Below are 23977 nucleotides of genomic sequence, written 5' to 3'. Positions count from 1 at the left end.
GGAGCCCTGCACGGTTTCAGGCTTTCAGATTCTTGTCCCAAAATCTGTAACAATTTTGAGGAGGGGCCCTACATTTGTATCTTGCGTGGTGCCTGCGAATCACAGAGCCCCCGGGGGTCCGTGGCCATCTGCCAACAGTCAGCTGTCATGGGAACAGATGGTGTTGTGTGAGTGGGTGACGGCAGGGGCCTCGGGTCTAAGCAGCCCGGACGGTGTCTGCCGGGGCCCAGCCGCCCCTGAGGGGTGTCCTGCAGGGTGTCTCACCCCCACAGCGACAGGAAGCACGGAGGACCCCCGCCAGCTGCCCTGTGTAGTCCCCCAAGGGCAGAAGGCAGCACGTGACTTCAGTATCCTCGGCGTGGCCACGGCCGCACTGTGTCTCAGCTTCCTCTCTGCACCCTATCTCTGCACCCTATCTCCGTGCCGTTATCAGGGCCTTTTCGGCCTGGTTTTCTGGCCTGAGCTTTCCCGGGCTGCTGGACAGAGAGGAAGGGCCCTGGCCTGCGTGGGCGGGTGGGGGAGGCAGGAGGCCAGGGCTGACGTCACTGCCCGGGCTCAGCGAAGTGACTGGTGTAGACACTGCACAACTGCAGCCCCTTCTTTAACCTGAGGGGGCTACGAACAGCCGCTGGGTGGGCTCTGGCTGCACCTCCCCCAGCTTGTTTCTGCACAGCGACTGGCGTTCCCGGGGCGGCCGTCCCCAGCCGTCCTGTGGGAGGACGGAGGGTTCACACGGCAGAGCCGCCGCTCTTTTCCTAAACATCTGCTTTGCATAAGCTCTTTGGTTCTTCTGAACCCAACCGTGGAAAAAAGTGGGTTTAAGAAACTCTTACAAAATTCCCTTGCTCTCACAGGAAAACTGACCACTCCCTTTTGCCGTCTGAAAGCATTTTACACCCCCCCCACCCCACCCCAGTCACTGGGACAGTCGCAGCCTTAAAAACCTCGCGTGCTCTGCAGTGGAGTTCCGGCATTGGAGGCTCGTGCAGGTCTCTGCGAAGCCGGTGCCAGGGCCGGCACCGTGGGCGCCAGGGCCGGCACCGTGGGCGGCAGGAATGGCACCGTGGGTGCCAGGGCCGGCACCGTAGGCACCAGGGCCGGCACTGTGGGTGGCAGGGATGGCACCGTGGGCGCCAGGGATGGCACCGTGGGTGGCAGGAATGGCACCGAGGGTGCCAGGGCCGGCACTGTGGGTGGCAGGGATGGCACCGTGGGCACCAGGGCCGGCACCGTGGGCACCAGGGACGGCACTGTGGGCACCAGGGACGGCACCGTGGGCAGCAGGAACGGCACTGTGGGCAGCAGGAACGGCACCGTGGGCGCCAGGGCTGGCACCGTGGGCGCTAGGGATGGCACCGTGGGTGGCAGGGCCGGCACCGTGGGCGCTAGGGATGGCACTGCGGGTGGCAGGGCCGGCACCGTGGGCGCCAGGGACGGCACCGTGGGTGGCAGGGCCGGCACCGTGGGCGCCAGGGCCGGCACCGTGGGTGGCAGGGCCGGCACCGTGGGCGCTAGGGCCGGCACCGTGGGTGGCAGGGCCGGCACCGTGGGTGGCAGGGCCAGCACCATGGGCAGCAGGAATGGCACCGTGGGCACCAGGGCCGGCACCGTGGGCACCAGGGAAGGCACTGTGGGCACCAGGGCCGGCACCGTGGGCAGCAGGAACGGCACTGTGGGCAGCAGGAACGGCACCGTGGGCACCAGGGCTGGCACCGTGGGCGCTAGGGATGGCACCGTGGGTGGCAGGGCCGGCACCGTGGGCGCTAGGGATGGCACTGTGGGTGGCAGGGCCGGCACCGTGGGCGCCAGGGACGGCACCGTGGGTGGCAGGGCCGGCACCGTGGGCGCCAGGGACGGCACCGTGGGTGGCAGGGCCGGCACCGTGGGCGCTAGGGATGGCACCGTGGGTGGCAGGGCCAGCACCGTGGGCGCTAGGGCCGGCACCGTGGGCGCCAGGGACGGCACCGTGGGTGGCAGGGCCGGCACCGTGGGCGCTAGGGATGGCACCGTGGGTGGCAGGGCCAGCACCGTGGGCGCTAGGGCCGGCACCGTGGGCGCCAGGGACGGCACCGTGGGTGGCAGGGCCGGCACCGTGGGCGCCAGGGACGGCACCGTGGGTGGCAGGGCCGGCACCGTGGGCGCTAGGGATGGCACCGTGGGTGGCAGGGCCAGCACCGTGGGCGCTAGGGCCGGCACCGTGGGCGCTAGGGCCGGCACCGTGGGCGCCAGGGCCGGCACCGTGGGCGCCCGGCCTGCTTACCTGGATGTTGAGCTGCACCTTTTCCATCTCCACACCGAGGAACTTGGACCTGACGTCGAAGATGCCCACGTCCTCAGTGGCCATGATGTCAAACAGGACGTTCTTGAACCTGGGAAGAAGGGGCGGCCGGTCAGGCACGCTCAGAGCTGCAGAGGAGTGGATCCCAGGGGACCGTGTTGGTGGCTCCCGAGGACGCCACCGTCCACTGCTCTGCTCCCCCGACGCCAGGCTGAGGGCAGCGCAGAGCCGGGATGTGTGTGCCGGGCTAAGGAGTGGAGGACGCAGCCTTGTTCCCAGGAGCGCAGGACGGCATGAGAACGCCGAATACGGGCCGCACCCCGCAGGGGGACGGCGCTCTTCCAGGAGCCGCCGCAGAGAGTGCGGCCCCCGGGGGTGTGGGCCGGAGGTCTCGGGACAAGGGATGGACGCCAGGTTCAGGAAGATGCTGTGGGCCCGGCTGCCTGGGGACGGCCGACAGGGAGAACCGGCACGGAGCTGGGGTGCCTGGCGTGGGCTGCGCCCGTACGCACACACACGCACAGCCCACGAGTGTAGATGACTCGACTCCGAGACCCAGGGCAGGCTTCCCTTCCAGTGAGGGCTGAAAACCCGGCCGCAGGGTCACGTGCAGGGGGCAGGGTCACTGAGTCAGCGCTGCTGGTCGGGCGCCCGCAGGGTCACTGAGTCAGCGCTGCTGGTCGGGCGCCTGGTTCCTGGATTCTGCCCTGCCCCCAGCGTGGAGGCCGAGCCTGGGCGGAGCCGGGAGGCCCCCCCGGGGGATGGGGCCCCACTCACTGGTTTGTCTGCAGGTCCTCGATCTCCAGCAGCACCCCCTTGTCGTGCAGCCGCGCCGCCGTGTACCTCACCGGCTTCGCTCTCTTCGTCCCCTTCGGCTCGCCCTTGCCGTCCAGCTTGATGGACCTCCGGGAGTTCCTGGCAGGACAAGCACAGGGCACTGTGGCGGGGCTGCGACCCCAAGGATCTTCCCGCGACCAGGCTGGTGGCGCGGATCACGGCAGAATCCCGCATTCCACAGGTAAGCGGTAACGAAAGAGCTGCACCGAACCCAGCCTGGTGGTAAGAACACCCCTGCGCAGAGGACCACTGCGGGCTGGCGGTGGCCTAGTGGGTAAGGCCACGGCCTGGGCACCATATGGGTGCTGGTTCTAGTCCCCCTGCTCCTCTTCCCATCCAGCTCCCTGCTAATGCACCTGGGAAAGCAATAGAAGATGGCCCGTGTGCCTGGGCCCCTGCACCCACGTGGGAGACCTGGAAGAAGCTCCTGGCTCCTGGCTTTGGATCAGCCCAGCTCCAGCTGTTGCAGCCATTTGGGTGGTGAATCAGCGGATGGAAGACCTCTCTCTCTCTCTCTCTCTGCCTCTGCCTCTCATATATAAATAAATAAATCTTTAAAATAAAATAAATCTTTAAAAAAAAATAAAAGGAGGACCACGCAAGTGGCGGCAGTGCACACAGAAATTGTTGTACGCGTCCCACGGGTGGCAGAACGCTGCTGGATTTTGCCGGCTGTGTGAGTTTTTGTTTTTTAAACCACACGGCAATTTAAAGCCGCGAAGTGGCTCTGGCCATCTGTACACACCTGGCGTCACCTGACACAATCCAATGTATAGATTACTGCTTTCTGTAAACACTCCGAATGCGAGACGTGATGGTTTCAAGTGTTTTGGAAGCACCGTGGACTGAGGCCGAGGAGCAGTGGCAGGGCGTCCCTGAGTGTTGATGTTTGCCTGCAACACTTGGGGCTGAGCTACTGCAGTCCCGGCGCTGCCAGGGTTAGAGAGCCGAATCCGTGCCTCACGTCTTAGTTCACAAACGACACAGCGGAGGGAGCTCCTGGCCACGGCATGGCCTTCAGCTCGGCAGACTGGCCAGCGCTGCAGACACGCACGTGACCACGGACCACAGGGGGCTCACAAGACACACACGTGACCACAACGTGACCACGGACCATGGGGGGGCTTGCACAGACACACACGTGACCATGGACTGCAGTGCTCACACAGACATGCACGTGACCACACACATGACCACGGACTGCGGGGGAGCTCGCACAGACACACACGACCATGGACTGTGGGGGGGCTCGCACAGACACGCACATGACCACAATGTGACCACGGACCATGGGGGGGCTTGCACAGACACCACATGACCACAACGTGACCACGGACCATGGGGGGGCTCGCACAGACACACACGTGACCACAACGTGACCACGGACCATGGGGGGGCTTGCACAGACACACACGTGACCATGGACCGTGGGGGGGCTCGCACAGACACACACATGACCACAATGTGACCACAGACCATGGTGGGGACTTGCACAGACACGCACGTGACCACACACATGACCACGGACCGCGGAGGAGCTCGCACAGACACACACGACCATGGACTGTGGGGGGGCTCACACAGACACGCACATGACCACACACGTGACCACAACGTGACCATGGACCGCAGGGCTCGCACAGACATGCACGTGAACACACATGTGACCACAACGTGACCATGGACTGCAGGGCTCACACAGACACGCACATGACCACACACATGACCACAACGTGACCATGGACCGCAGGGCTCGCACAGACACGCACGTGACCACACATGTGACCACAATGTGACCATGGACCGCAGGGCTCGCACAGACACGCACGTGACCACAGACCACGGGCGCGCACTCACTTCCTGTTGAGGTTGTCCAGGCAGGTCTTTATGTAGGTGTCGTAGTAGTTGATCTGCTCCTCGTAGAACGCCGCCTTCTTGTTAAGGGCGAGCAGCGTCTGCTGCAGCTTGGCCAGCTCAGCTTTCCGAAGCTTACGGTAGATTCTTTGATTCCGAACGTCCTGAAACGACAGGAGCAGGCCGTGAGGCCGAGGAGGACGCCTGCCCCGCGGCGAGCGGCTGTCAGTGGCTTCCGCTGGCACTCGGCTCGGGCTCTGGCCGTGCTCTGCCCGAGAGTCCCCGTCCTTTCCACGTGAGGACGGGGCGGGATCCTATCCCGGGTCCGTAGGAACCCTGGGCGGAAGACTTCCGGAACTGACCGTAGAACAAGCACGCGTTAGGGGAGAAGTGCTATCCCGGGTCCGTAGGAACCCTGGGCGGAAGACGGAGTGACTGCAGAACAAGCACGCGTTAGGGGAGAAGTGCTATCCCGGGTCCGTAGGAACCCTGGGCAGAAGACGGAGTGACTGCAGAACAAGCACGCGTTAGGGGAGAAGTGCTATCCCGGGTCCGTAGGAACCCTGGGCGGAAGACGGAGTGACCGTAGAACGAGCACGCGTTAGGGGAGAAGTGCTGTCCCGGGTCCGTAGGAGCCCTGGGCGGAAGACGGAGTGACTGCAGAACAAGCACGCGTTAGGGGAGAAGTGCTGTCCCGGGTCCGTAGGAGCCCTGGGCGGAAGACGGAAGTGACTGCAGAACGAGCACGCGTTAGGGGAGAAGTGCTTCCCAAGAGGTGCCGCCAAGACGCGAGCGGTGGCCGGCGAGCCCTGGCTTTCGGCTAAGAGGGCCCGTGGCTAACTGCTGGGCTCACGTGAGCTGTGACAAACCCGCATCTGGCAGATACTGCGTGAGGTCTGTGAAGACGGCAGCTGCGCTTGGGAGAGATGCGGCGCCGCCGGAGGAGACCGAGGAGTCACCGTCACGGCTGCCCTCTGCCCTGGGCACTGGGCCCGTGTGCGCTGCGGCACTGCACGGATCGGATCTGCTGTGTGGGAGCAGCACGGGCTGTCTGGTGGCCATCGCGCCCTAAACCGCCCAGCACTGGCACTCCCAGCACTGGCACTGGGTCTCGTGTCTCACTGTGTCACGCGTTACGAGTCACCGACCCACTCTGCCATTTCAGAGGGTACAGGAGCATCTGTGGAGGTGGGGGCGGCAGGGGAGGGGTTTCCTGGAACCCCAGCCACCGAGAAATGGCTGTGTTTGGATGCAGATAGAATTCCCAGAACACAGAGCTGAGGGGGCTGCTCACCGCTGACAAGAGCCCCGCTCCTCGTGAGCTGGCGGATACGCGCCTGTCCCGCAGGCCTCCCTGATAAGCTCCCAGGATGTCTCCCTGGGGAACATCGGGCCTCTGCCACACTGTGTTCCCCTCGCGCACAGAACAGCAGCCCCCCAGACCCGAGGGGCACCCCCACCCCGCACGCCCTCTCAACAGAGCAAGCCTTAATGAAACAGAACCCTTGGGGCTGCCTTCAGAGCAGCCTTGTTCTTCGTTCAGAGTGCCTATTTTAAAAATGACTTTTTAGTCAAAAGCACTGACTTGTCTATCTCCCAGTCCCAAAGAGAAGCATTTCCGGCCCCAGCGTCACTCGGGCCGGGGGAGGCACTGATGGCCGGAACCTACTGGGATCGCCCGGAGTCCTGAGCCTGTTTTTCCGAGTATTCAGCCGCCTTTAGCCTGTAGCCCTGCCCCAGCCAGCAAGTTTGGAACAAAAGAATGAAACGCTTTTGTCCCCAACGCACACGTGCTTATCCTTGGCAGGCAGGCCTCCCCCACTTCCTGTTTCTGTACAGACTCGAGACTTTTCTGGGGAAGTTTCTCAAGAACGAACTCACGGGACGAGAAAAACAGAAAGCCTCCCCGTGTCAGCCGCCTGCGAGCGCGCCCCGGCCCTCTCACGCCCCTGCCCAGGGCAGTCCCGAGGGCAGGGCGAGCTTGGCGCTGGCAGGCTGGGGGCAGGTGGGGGCCTGGCCCAGGGAGCAGGCCCTGCTGCCCCTCCGGGTCCCCTCCTAGTGTGCGACCTCCTCCTCACATGGCCTGCTGGGAAACCTTAATGATCTCTGCAGAGGGGAGTAGGCAGCTGGGCCCCAGTGCCCCGCTCCAGCCCTGGCAGGCGGCTCACAGACGCCCACTGAGCGAGCAGAGTGACAGTGCCGACCTTGGCGATCTCGTTGAGGATGTCCTGGTACTTGTTGGCGGAGGACACGAGTCCGGTCTGCTCCAGCGTCCGCAGGTTCCTCTGGATCTTCCTCTTCTTCTGCTCGAGGGGCAGCTGGGCGTCCTCCACCAGGGGCTGGCTCTGCCCCTGGTCTCCTGCGGTCCTGGCCGCCCGGCTCGCCATGTCCGCGGCGTGGTCCTGTTCCTGCAAGGACACAGCAAGGCGCCCACTTCTCTCTGAGCCCAGTTGCAGGAGCCGCCCCCACCTGGCACGACCGCCACGTTAACATCAAAAAGAAACCCTCAAGGGCGGGTGTGGGTGCAGCCTGGGTGCCAGCGTCCCACGGGGGTGCAGGTTCAGGTCCTGGACACACCCGGCTTCGGAAGCAGCTCCCTGCTGATGCACCTGGGAGGCACAGAGGATGGCTCCGGCCCCTGCCTGGGAGACCCAGACGTGGAGCTCCCGGCTCCCGGCTGTGGCCTGACCCAGTCCTACTACAGTGGGAGTCTGGGCAGTGAACCAGCAGATGGGAGATCTCTCTCTCTCTCTCTCTCTGTCTCTCCCTCCTTCTCTGTTGCCCTGCCTTTCAAATAAATGAATCTTAGAAAGAAAGAAAGAAAGAAAGAAAGAAAGAAAGAAAGAAAGAAAGAAAGAAAGAAAGAAAAAAAGGAAGGAAGGAAGGAAGGAAGGAAGGAAGGAAGGAAGGAAGGAAAGGAAGGAAGGAAAGCAACAGCCCCCAGGCCACAGCCAGCACCTGCCCTTCCCCTGTCACCTCATGGGCCTCCAGGGCGGACGCCTGACCCCTGCCAGGCAATGGGCGGGGCTCGCAGGATGAGTGCTACTTCCCACTTCCATGGAAAAGCCAGAGACCATCGGCCAACAGCAGCTACGCAAAGGCTGGAGGTCCAGAACCCAGTGCGGCCTCATCCGCCCGTGTGCAGATGCCTGTGGGACCCCACGGGGGTGTCCGGGTGCCCCACCCCCACAAGGGGTCCACTCTGCAAAGCCCACAGGTGTCAGTGCACCAGAGGGAGTCGGGATACTCTGCACACGGCAAGTCCCAAGATCAGTGTCCTGTACACAGATGGTGACGATCCTCCTGTTTCAGTGTGGTACATACCGGACCACGGACCACAGACCATGGGTGCTCTTAGACACAGCAGGGCCAGTGCTGTTTGGAGGACACTGACCACATGCCAGGAACCACTCAACCCACTTAACATGGGTTTCCACTGTCCTTACTTATTTGAGGGACAGAGAGAGAGAGTGTGCACCCACCCACTGGGTGCTGCCTGTGGCTGCTTAAAGCCAGGAGCCAGGAACTCAAGCCAGGTCTTCCATGTAAATGGCAGGCGCCCGACTACTTGAGCCATCACTGCTGCCCCCCCCCCCCCCCCCGCATCTGCTAGCAGGAAGCTGGAGGCTGGAGCTGGGGTTGGGAGTTGAACCCGGGCCCTCTGACACAGGATGTAGGTGTTTTGATCGCCAGGCCACAGCTCATTCAACAGTGCCTGTCCATCGGGGACACTCTCACTGTTGCCATCTTACAGCCGAGGCACGGAAGCAGCCCCAAGGGCCCAGGGTGACTGTCGGGGAGGCCGATGCTACACTTGACCCGGGAGCCCGGGCTCCCAGCCACTTAGCGCAGTTGCACCCGGGCGGGACCGAAACACAGAACAAGGACAAAGTCTCCTCGGGCAGATCAGTGCGCTGTCCCCCCACAGTGCTTGAAACACGCTGACGAACCCCTGACAATCCCACGTCTCGTCTTACATTTCTAAAGTTCAAAGCTGAGCACAGTGATTCTCCGGCAGCCAGGACCGCGAGGGAATGAATATTCAGGATAATCACACGCAGCTTGCTTAGCTGCTGCATGTCGGGAGTGGCACCGGCTGCACTGAGCCTGTTTCGTTAAGACTGAACGGCGACACATTTTACATAGGTGAGTCACAAGTCCCACGGGGCTTGCGTCTGGCAGGGGCGCAGTGGACTCTGGCGGGGAACTCCAGACACGGCGTCTGCAGCGTGAGGACAGCTGCGCTGTGCTGGCCGTCAGCAGACACACGAGGAATGAGAGGCATCCCTCCACATCCTGTCTCCCGGAACCGCCTCCGGCTGGCTCCCGTCTCGCTCCCACGGCTCTCCACGTGGGCTCTGTGCACACAGCACGCAGTGGGCCTCGATCCCAGATGGAGCCCCCTTCCTCCGTGGGACAGAGGACAGCCAACGTCGGCTCCTGGCCGTTCTGTACTGGAAGACAAGTTACCTGCTCTTCCGTGGCTGGGGCCTCTAAGATTTCCATCAGAGTGTTCCCCGGCTGGCTCCGGATCACGTCCACGATCAGCTTCTTGGTCCTTACGAGAGAGACGGGAGAGAGACCGTCAGACGGGCCTCACACACCGGGTGGGGCGCCAGGGCCGTCACTCACAGACGGCGCTCAGCGACTGACCAGGCCCGGCCCGGGACCCCGCAAGCTCGTGAGGATCCCTGACTGGGTTCGGGCCACACTGTCCCGCCACACACAGGAGTGACCTGCAGGCTGTCTCCTCCAGGCTGCTTCCTGCCTGGCTCTAGGGCAGCTAGTGCCGAGGGAGCAGGAGCCACAGCCCAGTGCTTTCCTGACTCTGCTTAAAGTTTCCCAAGCCCTCGGGAGCCGGGCAGCTGGGACACCTCCTGCTGGGAGGCGATTCCACACCAGCCAGGAGCGTGCGAGCCCGTGAGCTGATTCCACACCAGCCAGGGGCGTGTGAGGCCGTGAGCTGATTCCACACCAGCCAGGGGCGTGTGAGGCTGTGAGCTGATTCCACACCAGCCAGGGGCGTGTGAGGCCGTGAGCTGATTCCACACCAGCCGGGAGCGTGCAAGCCCATGAGCTGATTCCACACCAGCCGGGAGCGTGCAAGCCCGTGAGCTGATTCCACACCAGCCGGGGGCGTGTGAGGCCGTGAGCTGATTCCACACCAGCCGGGAGCATGTGACGCCGTGAGCTGCGGTCGGACGCGGTGCAGGATGCCAGGCGTCCGGGGGCCTGGGGGGTGAGCACACCCGGTTGGCAGGCAGAGGCCGGAGCCCTGCCCCTGGACGCCAGCACTGGGCACTTCCGACAGCACAGCCAGCTGCTCCCAGTGGGCGTCGGGCAGGGTGACGGAAACAGATTTGAAGAGAACAGGTCACTGGTCAGGTCTGCCCACGGGTGTCACCCCGGAGGGGGGGGGCAGCACTACTGGAATGACACACACAGGAGCTGCCCCAGGCCAGGGGGATGGGCTGAGTGGGCAGCTTGCTGGGTTCGGCTTCAGCTCAGCCAGGCGCTGGCCTGGCTGCCCCGGGCCCCACTTCCTCCCAGGACTGTGGCAGCGGAGGCTTGCGGGCGGGGAGACCTGGGACGAACGGCGCCTCCGGCCTGAGACTGGGGCGAGCACACAGCCAGTCACACCCAGGATGGCCGTTTCCTCCCTGGACAGCCCCTCCTCCAACGTAAGTGTGCTACACAGGACGCCAAGTCGGTGACAGGGCCACCTGAGCACCCTGACGGTGCCCACTGTGTGAGGCTGCAGCAGGGCCCGCCGCGCTGAGCCTCAAAGGAGTGGCGCAGCTCTCGGCCATGGGGGACAGTGTTTTATTTTGGTGCTGCTCCAGGACACAGCCAAACGGCCATCTGCCCCGGAGTGCCGTGGAATTCTCTGCCCGGGTTCTACCCAAGACGTCCCACCTGTGTATGCCCCCCAGCCCTGCTCCTGCACAGGTCAGAGGACCTGAGGCCGCATCTGGCTGTGGCTCGCTGATGCGTGATCCACAGATGTCATGTGTTCCTACAGGGCCGTCCCTCTCACTGATAAAACAGGGACCCCTCAGGGACCCCCGCCGCGATGGACCGAGGAGAGGACAGGCAGAGCCTGCTGCTGGGGTCTGACGCTGGAGCTGTGATGTCTGGGGCGGCAACAGGGGCGCCGTGAGACCCTCCCACCACCGCCCCCTCCGCTCTGAGGACTCCATGGCTGGGCTCCTCACTGGGTCCCAAGGCCACCGCCTGATGGACAGATGGGGCTGTGCTCCCACTTCCCCGACCCAGCTTTTCTGTCCACACTGCAGAGCCTGCTGGTGCTGGGCGAGAGCAGCAGCCCGCCCTGACCCCACGCAGGGAGGGGGCAGGAGTGTGCCTGTGACCCCACACAGGGAGGGGGCAGGAGCCCACCCGTGACCCCACGCAGGGAGGGGGCAGGAGCCCACCCGTGACCCCACGCAGGGAGGGAGCAGGAGGCCGCCCGTGACCCCACACAGGGAGGGGGCAGGAGTGTGCCTGTAACCCCACGCAGGGAGGGAGCAGGAGTGTGCCTGTGACCCCACGCAGGGAGGGGGCAGGAGTGTGCCTGTGACCCCATACAGGGAGGGGGCAGGAGTGTGCCTGTAACCCCACACAGGGAGGGAGCAGGAGTGTGCCTGTGACCCCACACAGGGAGGGAGCAGGAGCCCACCCGTGACCCCATGCAGGGAGGGAGCAGGAGCCCACCAGTGACTGGACGCAGGGAGGGAGCAGGAGCCCGCCCATGACCCCACACAGGGAGGGAGCAGGAGCCCGCCTGTGACCCCACGCAGGGAGGGGGCAGTCAGGGTCTTCCAGGTTCAGCACGTGCCCTGTGTGTCCCTCAGCCCATCCATCACCCGTCTGGCCCAGAGCGTGGCTCTGACACCCATTAGGCAGGGACCCTGCGGTGGTCATGGCTTATCCCAGACTCCGAGGGGTAGGTTAGCACTGTCTGCGTTAGAGCCTCCGCTCCAGTTTCCAGCTAAATCATCCTGGAAAATGTCTGGGTCTGCTCTGGGCCCAGGGTCTTCGTCTGTGCAACACTGGCAGTCAGCAGCCCGTCCTGGGGCTGGGGCAGCGCCACACGACATGTGTTGCATGTGCTGTTGTAGCACAGGACTCATGCAATACATGTGTTGCATCACATGACATATGCCACACAACATGTGACATGTGTGACAGTGTGACACGACATGATATGCATGTCACTGTATCACACAGCATTGATACATGTGTTAGATTACTTGAGACATGCTATCTGCATTAGTATGTCAAACACATGATATACACACCACTAAACCACATGACATATACATGTTATTCCACACAGCACACAATATGCGTTTTGCTAAATCACACGACACATGACAGATGCATTATGTCCATGAGATGTGTCGTGATGTCACACCACACACCCTAGGCTGCCAGCTCTCTAGAGACCCACAGGTGTCGTCCAGAGCTGTCCCTGGGCACGACAGCGTGGGAGGCACCGCACAGGCGTGCGTCGGCACCGCCGGCTCCTCTGAGGAGAGGGTCTGGCTAGCGCAGGACGCGCAGGCAGCAGCCCTGCTCTGCGGGAGCCCCAGCAGCTGTGCTTCCGTGAGGGGCTGGGCAGCCTCTGAGAGGGGGCGCTCACGCTGCTCGTCTCACACGGAAGCCAGTGTCGGGCTCCGCCGGGCTCGCTCTGCCCCACGGCCCGCACTTCCTGTCGTCCACTCCCGAGGGCGTGGGACAGCTGCTGTCTGGCTTCCGTGACCTCTGGCTGCCTGGGGCAGGGGCAGGAGCCTGGTTCAGCAGCTTCAAAACAAGTCCCTCCCGCGAGAGCTTTCAGGTCAGCATTGCTAAGTGTGCTAACGGAGTGCCCATGAAACAGGCACGCCAAGCCTGCCAGAGACTGCTTCTTCCTTGACTTTCAGAACCGAGTTTCCTGGATCAAAGATGAAGACGCACAGGCAGCCCGAGGCCCGGTCAGTGCCACACGCTGTCGTTATTGGCTGTACCCAGATTTTCAGATCCATTCTTTAAAGGAAGGAAACCGAATCCAGGAGGAAGACTTGCAAAATCAGAGCCCTGACTCCACCGAATCTTTTGGACAAATCCCACGTTTCACTTTCAGCCGCAGCCACTTGGTCAGCCTTGGGTTCAAGTTCTGCCCCACCCTGGCCTCTGGGCCGCTCTGTCCACAGCGGGACCTCCAAGTATGCGCCGCAGGGAGCCTCTTACACCCGGGGGGGGGGGGGGGGAAGGGGCCAGCAAAGCAGTGAGCGATCAGATTTTAAAGCACCGCCCAACAGCTGGGTTGCGTTTTGTACAAGTGTTTATGGATTTGAAGGGGAAGGGGAGAGGGAAAGAGAGAGAGATCTTCCCTCCGCCAGTTTACAACCCAAATGGCCACAGCAGCCAGGGCTGGGTCAGGCTAAGGAGCTCCATCCCGGCCTCCCACGGGGCTGCAGAGACCCCAGGCACCTGAGTCGCCTTTGGCTGCCTTCCCAGGTACATTAGCAGGGGCTGCAAAGGAGGCAGAGTAGCCGGGACTTTGATACAGGACGCTGGCGTCCCAAGTGGTGGCTTCGCCTGCTGCACCACAATGCTGCCCCTGGTGTATTTTTCTTTTTTTCACCTAAATGGAAAAGTTGACCCTAAAATTTCTAACTGCAAAGGAGCTTCCCAAAACATCCTGAAAAAAGGACAAACATGGAGCACTCACATTCCTCCATTTCAAAACTCAGCACAGAGCGACAACAGTCAGTATGCTGGGGGACCTGCATGAGGACAGATGTGTAGACCGACGGGCTAAACCCGCAGTCCACGGACGGAGACACACGTGCAGTCCGTTGTTCTCACAAGGGAGCCAAGACCAGCCCCTGGGGAGGGCATAGTCTCTTCAACAAGAACGGGACGTTCTCTCGCAAAACCATCAGCCTGGGTTGCGGGGGCGGTGGACAGCTGGGTACGCTGCCACCTGCAGTGCCGGCGTCTCCAGGGGTGCTGGTTCAAGTCCCGCCGCTCCACTTCCGATCCAGCTCCCTTCTAATACGCTTGGGAAAGCAGCGAAAGTTGGCCCAAGTGCTTGGGCCCCTGCCGCCCATGCGGGAGACCCCGATGGAGTTCCAGGCTCCTGGCTTTGACCCGGCTGAGACCCTGTATTCCAGGCATCTGGGGAGTGACCAGCTGGCTTCTCTGCCTACTTTTCAAATAAATGAAAACTCAAAACCGCTTCTTGCCCCTAGAAGGGCTACCACAGAAAAAGAAGGCAAAAACTGTCAGTGCGAATGTGGAGCAACTGTGACCCAACTCAAAACCGCAAAGACCAGAGTGGGCGTCTCCGTGGGCGGTACAGGCAGGGTGGACGAGCACGAGCGACTTCCAACCAGAACCCAGGGACGGCGATTATAAAACAATGACAAATAAATACAGTTACATGGAGGGAGCGAGCAGGAGCCCGCCCCTGACCCCACCCAAGGAGGGAGCATGAGCCCGCCCCTGACCCCACGAAGGGAGCGAGCAGCAGCCCGCCCATGACCTCACACAGTTACATGGAGGGAGCAGGGGCCCGCCCATGACCTCACAGTTACATGGAGGGAGCAGGAGCCCGCCCCTGACCTCACCCAGGGAGGGAGCAGCAGCCCACCCCTGACCTCACCCAGGGAGGGAGCAGCAGCCCGCCCCTGACCCCACGCAGGGAGCGAGCAGCAGCCTGCCCATGACCTCACACAGTTACATGGAGGGAGCAGGAGCCCGCCCGTGACCTCACCCAGGGAGGGAGCAGGAGCCCGCCCCTGACCCCACGCAGGGAGCGAGCAGCAGCCTGCCCATGACCTCACACAGTTACATGGAGGGAGCGAGCTGGAGACACGACAGCTCCCACCTTGCCGGGAGACGCGATCGTGCAGTGGCTGTGGGAAACATCCTGGTGGCTCCTGGGAGAAGTGTGCGCAGAATCATGACCCAACCCTGCCACCCTCTCTCACTACACAGCCACGTCTCGCACACAGGCGCCCAGACAGAGACCTGCGCGCAGGGGCCGGCGGTGTGCAGCTGACAGCACCGCCGCCTGCAGGCCCGCCATCCCATATGGGCACCTGTTCAAGTCCCAGCTGCTCCACTTCCGATCCAGCTCTCTGCTGTGGCCTGGGAAAGCAGCAGAGGATGGACCAAGCGCTTGGGCCCCTGCACCCATGTGGGAGACCTGGAAGAAGCTCCTGGATTCTGGCTTCGGCCTGGCCCAGCACTGGCCACTGTGGCCATCAGGGAGATGAACCAGAGGTGGAAGACCTCTGTCTCTCCCTCCCTCTCTGCAACTCTTTCAGATAAACATACGTTAAAACAAAACAAAGCAGAAACCTCACGAGAAAATGCACACAGCAGCACCATGCGTAGGAGCCGAGGTGGACACAACCCAGACGTCCACACCACAGCGAGAGGATCAGTAAGACGTGGCCTAACCGTGGAACACAGCACGATCCAGTCACCAAGCGGAGTGAGGCCCCAGTCAGCCGCAACACGCAGGAGACTGGGGAACCATGAGCCGAGCAGAAGCCACCGCCGCAGGCCGAGGGTCGTCCACACGGATCACAACACACAGGTTCACAGGGACAGGAGGCAGAGGAGTGACGGCCAGGGGCTGGGAGAGGCGGGGATGGGCGGCGGCTCTGTGATGCGCAGGGGTTCCCTTGGGTGGGGTGGGGGACATTCTGCATGACAGCACGGCAGTGCCTGTGAAACGCTGCATGGATTGCATGCCACTGAGCTGTATGTGGGACGTGGTACATCACACGTGGTTCACAATAAGACACGAAGAAGCCCACTGGCCAGCTCTGGGGAGTAGGGAGCCCCAGGCGGAGCAGGAGGGAGCCAGGCGGGGGCTGGGCTGCAGAGGCCGGAGTGGGGGTGCTGGGGTTCCAGGCTCAGGTGCAGTCCTGCCCAGACGCCTGCCTTTTATGGCTTTGTGTCTAACACGTAACTTCCGAGAACTTGCTGGGAAATACTAAAAATACGACATTCAGATCATCTGATGTTTTAGACCCAAACTGTGATGCCCACTCACTAACAGATATTTGAGTAGACTGCGCACATCCAGAAACCGGAGCTCCAGCCACAGACAGAGCCGATGAAGGAGCTGCCTGTCCCACACTTCTGAGTGCGTGGCACGCACCGCGGAGCCGCCGTCTCTGGTTCACGTTCACCCACGACTGGCACTTGCTCAGCGAGCGTGTGAGGGCGGACCTTTCCCTTCTCACGCCTGCCCTGCACTGTGTCCTGACCGGCCTGGCTGGTGACCGTGACTGCAAAGCCCTCACCCCTGCCAGGTGAGGCCGCCACCTGCGGTCCGGCCGTGCCCTCTGCCGGGGCGCGGGGAGCCCCTGGGACACAGAGGCTGCCCAAGGCTCCTGCTGCGTCCTGCCTCGGTGCCCGAGTGGGGACACACACTTGCTCCCGGGGGGAGGGAGTGTGGGGGACCTGTGGGAAGGGCACGTGGGCCCCAAGGAAGCAGCACCCACGGAGAGGGCTCTGGGCTGCTTCCTCGGGCCACTGAGTATCCGGGGAGAATCGTGGGCATGACCACTGTTGGACGCCAGGCAGGGGCAGCCCTCGTCGTCCAGAACGGGCTCAGCACACGACAGGCAGCTGGCAAGGGGTGCGTCCAGCTGTTTCCACCACGCCGACTTCCTGCCCTGTTTCCAGGGGTCCGCCTGCCCCAGACACAGCCGCCCGGGGGCTGCATCCCCACCCTCTGGAAGCACCGTGTGTGCCTGCGCTTCCTCGGGAGTCCCACTCTTCCCGCTGGGAGCAAGGAGCTGACGGGCACTCATGAGGCCTTCGGGGGAGAAACACAGGGCCAGCGCCCTGTGGACAGCTCGGGGGCTGGAGCGAGGCGCGGACGAGGGAAAGACCTAAGCACCCTCAAGGTCCCACGTGTGAAGGGTGAGTGGGCGCCACCCTCTTACACGCGTGTGCGGCTTCCACGTCACAGCCGCTGCACTGGGTGAGGGCGGCCCGCCCATCTCTCGGCCTCTCAGTCAGCTGGGACTGTCACAGGCTGAGTCATCTCTTTAAGGAATGAACCTGCAAGGCACCTTGAGACGCTCACAGGGGTCAACACAGGTCTACCTGACACGCCTAGGAGCCACACAACAGGCAGCCTCGGGGACTTCTGGAAGAAACCGCGCAGTGCACGGAGGACTTAGGCCACTGCGGCGTGGTTCTCCCTCCCCCGGGGCAGCAGTCGGCTCTGCGCTGGTCAGCGTCTCACACGCGAGTGTATTTCACTATTCACCAGCTCTGAGATGCGCTGCGTGGGTTCTCTGGTGTGGGACGGGCCCCGGCCCGCGCCCTGCGGTGGGCACTTACTTGATCAGGAGGCTCCGGCCGTCCACAGCCTCGCCGTCCCCCACGTCGTACTTGCTCGTCAGGGAAAGGGAGATCTCCGTCTTGGAGAGCTGGCTCAGCGTGTTTGCCCGGTTGGGGTCGTTGGGGTCAACGGCTCCCTCCCCTGCAGCGAAACAGCAAGGGGGTCAGTGGTCCAGCTCCCACGTGAGGATGACCTCACCACACGAGAGAGGCTGTGTGGGGACATGGGCGCTCAGGCGTGGGAGGGGAGGCCGCGGTCCTCACAACCCGAGTGTCCCGCACACCTGTGGACATTACGAGAACACAGGACACAGATCCTCCAAACGTGGTGCAGGTACGGACAGCACAACCATGGCCACAGAAATCCTTAGGAAACCTAGGCGGGGCCCGGTGTTCAGACAGGCTGGCAGGCGCTGCCCGTGGTCCGAGCCCAGCCCCTTTATAGCCCGGAGTGCGCACTGCGCAGCCCCGACGGCCTTTCCCCAGTTGCAGAGTGCTCCTTTGCTCTAGGACAGGGCACCCCAAAACCAACCCGAGCAGGCACAGGGGAAGGGACGGTCCTTACCCAGGAACGACTCCACGCTGGGCACCTCTCCCAGCGACGCCAGCAGCTCGCCCAGGGAGTCGTTCTTCTCGGGGGCAATGGCGGCCAGGTGCTGCAGCAGGAGCTGTGAGGGGAGACAGCCCACACAGGGGAGTCGGGTCTCAGCCCACTCAGGTGAGTCGGGTCTCAGCCCGCACAGGGGAGTCGGGTCTCAGTCTGTGTAGTGATACCCGTCAGCCCACACAGCCCACACAGGTGAGTCGGGTCTCAGTCTGTGTAGTGACACCCGTCAGCTCACACAGCCCACACAGGTGAGTCGGGTCTCAGCCCACTCAGGTGAGTGGGGTCTCAGTCTGTGTAGTCACACCCGTCAGCCCACACAGCTCACACAGGTGAGTCGGGTCTCAGCCCACTCAGGGGAGTCGGGTCTCAGTCTGTGTAGTGACACCCGTCAGCCCACACAGTGGGCACAGTCAGCTCTGCTGTAGGCACACCCGTCAGCTCACACAGCTCACACAGTGGGCACAGTCAGCTCTGCTGTAGTCACACCCGTCAGCTCACACAGTGGGCAGAGTCAGCTCTGCTGTAGTCATACCCATCAGCCCACACAGTGGGCACAGTCAGCTCTGCTGTAGTCACACCCGTCAGCTCACACAGTGGGCAGAGTCAGCTCTGCTGTAGTCACACCCATCAGCCCACACAGCTCACACAGTGGGCACAGTCAGCTCTGCTGTAGTCACACCTGTCAGCTCACACAGGTGAGTCGGGTCTCAGTCTGTGTAGTGACACCCGTCAGCTCACACAGTGGGCACAGTCAGCTCTGCTGTAGTCACACCTGTCAGCTCACACAGGTGAGTCGGGTCTCAGTCTGTGTAGTCACACCCGTCAGCCCACACAGCTCACACAGGTGAGTCGGGTCTCAGTCTGTGTAGTGACACCCGTCAGCTCACACAGCCCACACAGGTGAGTCGGGTCTCAGTCTGTGTAGTGACACCCGTCAGCTCACACAGTGGGCACAGTCAGCTCTGCTGTAGGCACACCCGTCAGCTCACACAGCTCACACAGTGGGCACAGTCAGCTCTGCTGCAGTGACACCCGTCAGCTCACACAGTGGGCACAGTCAGCTCTGCTGTAGTCACACCTGTCAGCTCACACAGGTGAGTCGGGTCTCAGTCTGTGTAGTGACACCCGTCAGCTCACACAGTGAGCACAGTCAGCTCTGCTGTAGGCACACCCGTCAGCTCACACAGCTCACACAGTGGGCACAGTCAGCTCTGCTGTAGTCACACCCATCAGCTCACACAGCTCACACAGTGGGCACAGTCAGCTCTGCTGCAGTCACACCCGTCAGCTCACACAGCTCACACAGTGGGCACAGTCAGCTCTGCTGCAGTCACACCCGTCAGCTCACACAGCTCACACAGTGGGCACAGTCAGCTCTGCTGCAGTCACACCCGTCAGCTCACACGGCTCACACAGTGGGCACAGTCAGCTCTGCTGTAGTCACACCTGTCAGCTCACACAGGTGAGTCGGGTCTCAGTCTGTGTAGTGACACCCGTCAGCTCACACAGTGGGCACAGTCAGCTCTGCTGTAGGCACACCCGTCAGCTCACACAGCTCACACAGTGGGCACAGTCAGCTCTGCTGTAGTCACACCCGTCAGCTGACACAGTGGGCACAGTCAGCTCTGCTGTAGTCACACCCGTCAGCCCACACAGTGGGCACAGTCAGCTCTGCTGTAGGCACACCCGTCAGCTCACACAGCTCACACAGTGGGCACAGTCAGCTCTGCTGTAGGCACACCCGTCAGCTCACACAGCTCACACAGTGGGCACAGTCAGCTCTGCTGTAGTCACACCCGTCAGCTGACACAGTGGGCACAGTCAGCTCTGCTGTAGTCACACCTGTCAGCTCACACAGCTCACACAGTGGGCACAGTCAGCTCTGCTGTAGGCACACCCATCAGCTCACACAGCTCACACAGTGGGCACAGTCAGCTCTGCTGTAGTCACACCCGTCAGCTCACACAGCTCACACAGTGGGCACAGCCAGCTCTGCTGCAGTGACACCCGTCAGCTCACACAGCTCACACAGTGGGCACAGCCAGCTCTGCTGTGGGCACACCCGTCAGCTCACACAGCTCACACAGTGGGCACAGTCAGCTCTGCTGTGGGCACACCCGTCAGCTCACACAGCTCACACAGTGGGCACAGTCAGCTCTGCTGTGGGCACACCCGTCAGCTCACACAGCCCACACAGTGGGCACAGTCAGCTCTGCTGTGGGCACACCCGTCAGCTCACACAGCCCACACAGTGGGCACAGTCAGCTCTGCTGCAGTCACACCTGTCAGCTCATACAGTGGGCACAGCCAGCTCTGCTGTAGTCACACCCGTCAGCTCACACAGCTCACACAGTGGGCACAGTCAGCTCTGCTGTAGTCACACCTGTCAGCTCACACAGGTGAGTCGGGTCTCAGTCTGTGTAGTGACACCCGTCAGCTCACACAGTGGGCACAGCCAGCTCTGCTGTAGTCACACCCATCAGCCCACACAGCTCACACAGTGGGCACAGTCAGCTCTGCTGTAGTCACACCTGTCAGCTCACACAGGTGAGTCGGGTCTCAGTCTGTGTAGTGACACCCGTCAGCTCACACAGTGGGCACAGTCAGCTCTGCTGTAGGCACACCCGTCAGCTCACACAGCTCACACAGTGGGCACAGTCAGCTCTGCTGTAGTCACACCCGTCAGCTGACACAGTGGGCACAGTCAGCTCTGCTGTAGTCACACCCGTCAGCCCACACAGTGGGCACAGTCAGCTCTGCTGTAGGCACACCCGTCAGCTCACACAGCTCACACAGTGGGCACAGTCAGCTCTGCTGTAGTCACACCCGTCAGCTGACACAGTGGGCACAGTCAGCTCTGCTGTAGTCACACCCGTCAGCTCACACAGCTCACACAGTGGGCACAGTCAGCTCTGCTGTAGGCACACCCGTCAGCTCACACAGTGGGCACAGTCAGCTCTGCTGTAGTCACACCCGTCAGCTCACACAGCTCACACAGTGGGCACAGTCAGCTCTGCTGCAGTGACACCCGTCAGCTCACACAGCTCACACAGTGGGCACAGCCAGCTCTGCTGTGGGCACACCCGTCAGCTCACACAGCTCACACAGTGGGCACAGTCAGCTCTGCTGTAGGCACACCCGTCAGCTCACACAGCTCACACAGTGGGCACAGTCAGCTCTGCTGTGGGCACACCCGTCAGCTCACACAGCCCACACAGTGGGCACAGTCAGCTCTGCTGTGGGCACACCCGTCAGCTCACACAGCCCACACAGTGGGCACAGTCAGCTCTGCTGCAGTCACACCTGTCAGCTCACACAGTGGGCACAGCCAGCTCTGCTGTAGTCACACCCGTCAGCTCACACAGCTCACACAGTGGGCACAGCCAGCTCTGCTGCAGTGACACCCGTCAGCTCACACAGCTCACACAGTGGGCACAGCCAGCTCTGCTGTAGTCACACCCGTCAGCTGACACAGTGGGCACAGTCAGCTCGGTCACTGTGACCGACTCAGCAGACAGCACAGGGTGACACTTCACTGTTCACAGCTTCCTCCTGGTACCATCCGAGTCTTAAATACAAGCCTGAGATTTAATAAAAGTAGGGAACAAAGTGACGTTTTCCCCAGAGTGAAGTGCTTCCTCTCCTCAAGGAGCCACAGCCTGAGGTGTGCAGAAGCCCGTATCCGGTGAGACTGCACCTGTCTCCCACCTACCGTCTGCGCTCACCCGTGCGCAGAGAAGGCCCGCGGGGCGAGAGAGGCCAGGCAGAGGCAGACGTGCCGCAGTGAGCAGGCCTGTTGTCTCCAGAGCAGAGCAGGGGTCTCACACACTTCTCCCCTGCGTGTTCCTGTCTCTGCAGCAGCTCTTCCCACCTACGGCCTGGCGCTGGACAGTCCCGGCTGGGGACGGCAGCGAGCCCTAGAGTTTCTTGCCCGGGACCCAGACTGGGTGGGTGGCTTCCCATGGCCTGGACCCAAACCCCCGGGGCTGAGTCAGGGCTGAGGGAAGAGGAGGGCGGGCACATCTCAGTCTCCAGGACTAGCACGAAAAAGCTGAAGCCACATTTGTTCTTTTCTTATTCATAATGACATTCAAACAATGTTTCCAACCACAGGGCCGAGGATTCTCCTGAGAGCAGACACAGCCGTGGATGTTTTGAGCAACTGTATCATCAGGCTCAGAATCATGACGAAGTCTGTTCTCTATTTTCAATCTTTTTTCCCAACAGCTTTACTGAGACACAACTCACACACCACTAAATCCACTAGTGCACTGTAGCCTCGAGGTTAGTCTCCACCTGTGGCACTGGCTCCCATATGAGTGCTGGTTCAAGTCCCGCTGCTCCTGTTCTGATCCAGCTCTCCGCTTACGGCCTGGGAGATCAGTGGAAGACGGCCCAAGTCCTTGGGCCCCTGCCTCTGCGTGGGAGACCCGGAAGTTCCTGCTCCTGATTGGCCGAGTTCTGGCCATTGCGGCCATTTGGGGAATGAACCAGCCGATTTTGGAAGACCTCTCTGTCTTTCCCTCTCTAACTGTAACTCTGCCCTCAAATAAAGAAATCTAATATATATGCAATGGTTTCTGAGACATTCTCAAGCTGTGCAGCCATCACTGCTGACTTCAGAACACTGTGACAACCCTGACAAGACGCGTGTCCCTCAGCAGAAACCACCTGTTGTCCATCCCTGACAGGACGTGTGTCCCTCAGTCACCACCTGTTGTCCATCAGTGACAGGACGCGTGTCCCTCACAGTCACCGCCTGTTGTCCTTCCCTGACAGGACGCGTGTCCCTCACAGTCACCACCTGTTGTCCATCCCTGACAGGACATGTGTCCCTCAGTCACCACCTGTTGTCCATCCCTGACAGGACGCGTGTCCCTCACAGTCACCGCCTGTTGTCCATCAGTGACAGGACGCGTGTCCCTCACAGTCACCGCCTGTTGTCCTTCCCTGACAGGACGCGTGTCCCTCACAGTCACCGCCTGTTGTCCCATCCTGACAGGACGCGTGTCCCTCACAGTCACCACCTGTTGTCCCTCCCTGAAGGACACGTGTCCCTCACAGTCACCGCCTGTTGTCCCATCCTGACAGGACGCGTGTCCCTCACAGTCACAGCTTGTTGTCCCTCCCTGCAGGACACGTGTCCCTCACAGTCACCACCTGTTGTCCTTCCCTGACAGGACACGTGTCCCTCAGTCACCGCCTGTTGTCCCTCCCTGCAGGACGCGTGTCCCTCAGCAGTCACCGCCTGTTGTCCTTCCCTGACAGGACACGTGTCCCTCACAGTCACTGCCTGTTGTCCTTCCCTGACAGGACACGTGTCCCTCACAGTCACCACCTGTTGTCCTTCCCTGACAGGACGCGTGTCCCTCACAGTCACCACCTGTTGTCCTTCCCTGACAGGACATGTGTCCCTCACAGTCACCGCCTGTTGTCCCTCCCTGCAGGACACGTGTCCCTCACAGTCACCGCCTGCTGCCCATTCCTCCCAGCCTCTGGAAGCCACGACTTTCCAGCTCTGTGGATCCAGCTGTCCCAGGTGTCTCACAGGAGTGGACTCTGCCAGTGTGTGCCTGCTCTGTGACCACCTCATGCTACTCAGGGGTCATCTGTGCGTGCAAGTGTGACTACCCCCCCCCCAGGGCTGGCTGAACCCCTGTCCGGGCCGACCAGTGCATCCATGCATCTGCCACTGAACGTGGGCTGCGGTGAGTAACGCGGTGTGAACGGGGGCACTCCCACCACTTGCACTCTGCTTGCAGCTCTATGGTGACCCGTCCGGAAGCGGAACTGCTGGGTCACGTGACAACTGCCTCCGTGGTTTCTGAGCGGCTGGCGTGCTGTCCTCCACGGTGCCTCACCAGTACCGCCCGCTCGGACGGACCCGGGGCTCCATTCTCCTGTTTCTCTGCCCGCGCTGGTTGTTGTCTGCTGCTGCTGTTCTGTGACAGCGGCTGCCTGGTCCTGCTGTGGTTCTGACCTGACATGCCCTGGTCCCGAGACGGCACATCCGTCAGGTGCCGTGCACTGCTGGCACGCCT

At 62.0% G+C, this 23977-nt stretch overlaps 1 protein-coding gene across 3 annotated transcripts in view; it reads right to left on the bottom strand.

Annotated features, from left to right (window-relative positions):
• Nucleotides 1-23977, bottom strand: part of IQGAP2 (IQ motif containing GTPase activating protein 2) — a 196178-nt gene that overhangs the window by 1452 nt on the left and 170749 nt on the right. For 2 of the 3 annotated variants that reach the window (XM_070056267.1, XM_070056266.1), the window contains 7 exons: nt 17895-17997; nt 17330-17471; nt 9440-9527; nt 7174-7377; nt 4973-5133; nt 3056-3193; nt 2261-2369 (listed from right to left, as the gene is read on the bottom strand). In XM_070056267.1, coding sequence (XP_069912368.1) covers nt 2261-2369; nt 3056-3193; nt 4973-5133; nt 7174-7377; nt 9440-9527; nt 17330-17471; nt 17895-17997 — 945 coding nt within the window. 3 annotated transcript variants of the gene reach the window in all.

This window comes from Oryctolagus cuniculus, chromosome 14 (genome assembly GCF_964237555.1).
Source record: "Oryctolagus cuniculus chromosome 14, mOryCun1.1, whole genome shotgun sequence".
Taxonomy (NCBI): Eukaryota; Metazoa; Chordata; class Mammalia; order Lagomorpha; family Leporidae; genus Oryctolagus; species Oryctolagus cuniculus.
This window is presented reverse-complemented; position numbering and strand designations above follow the sequence as displayed.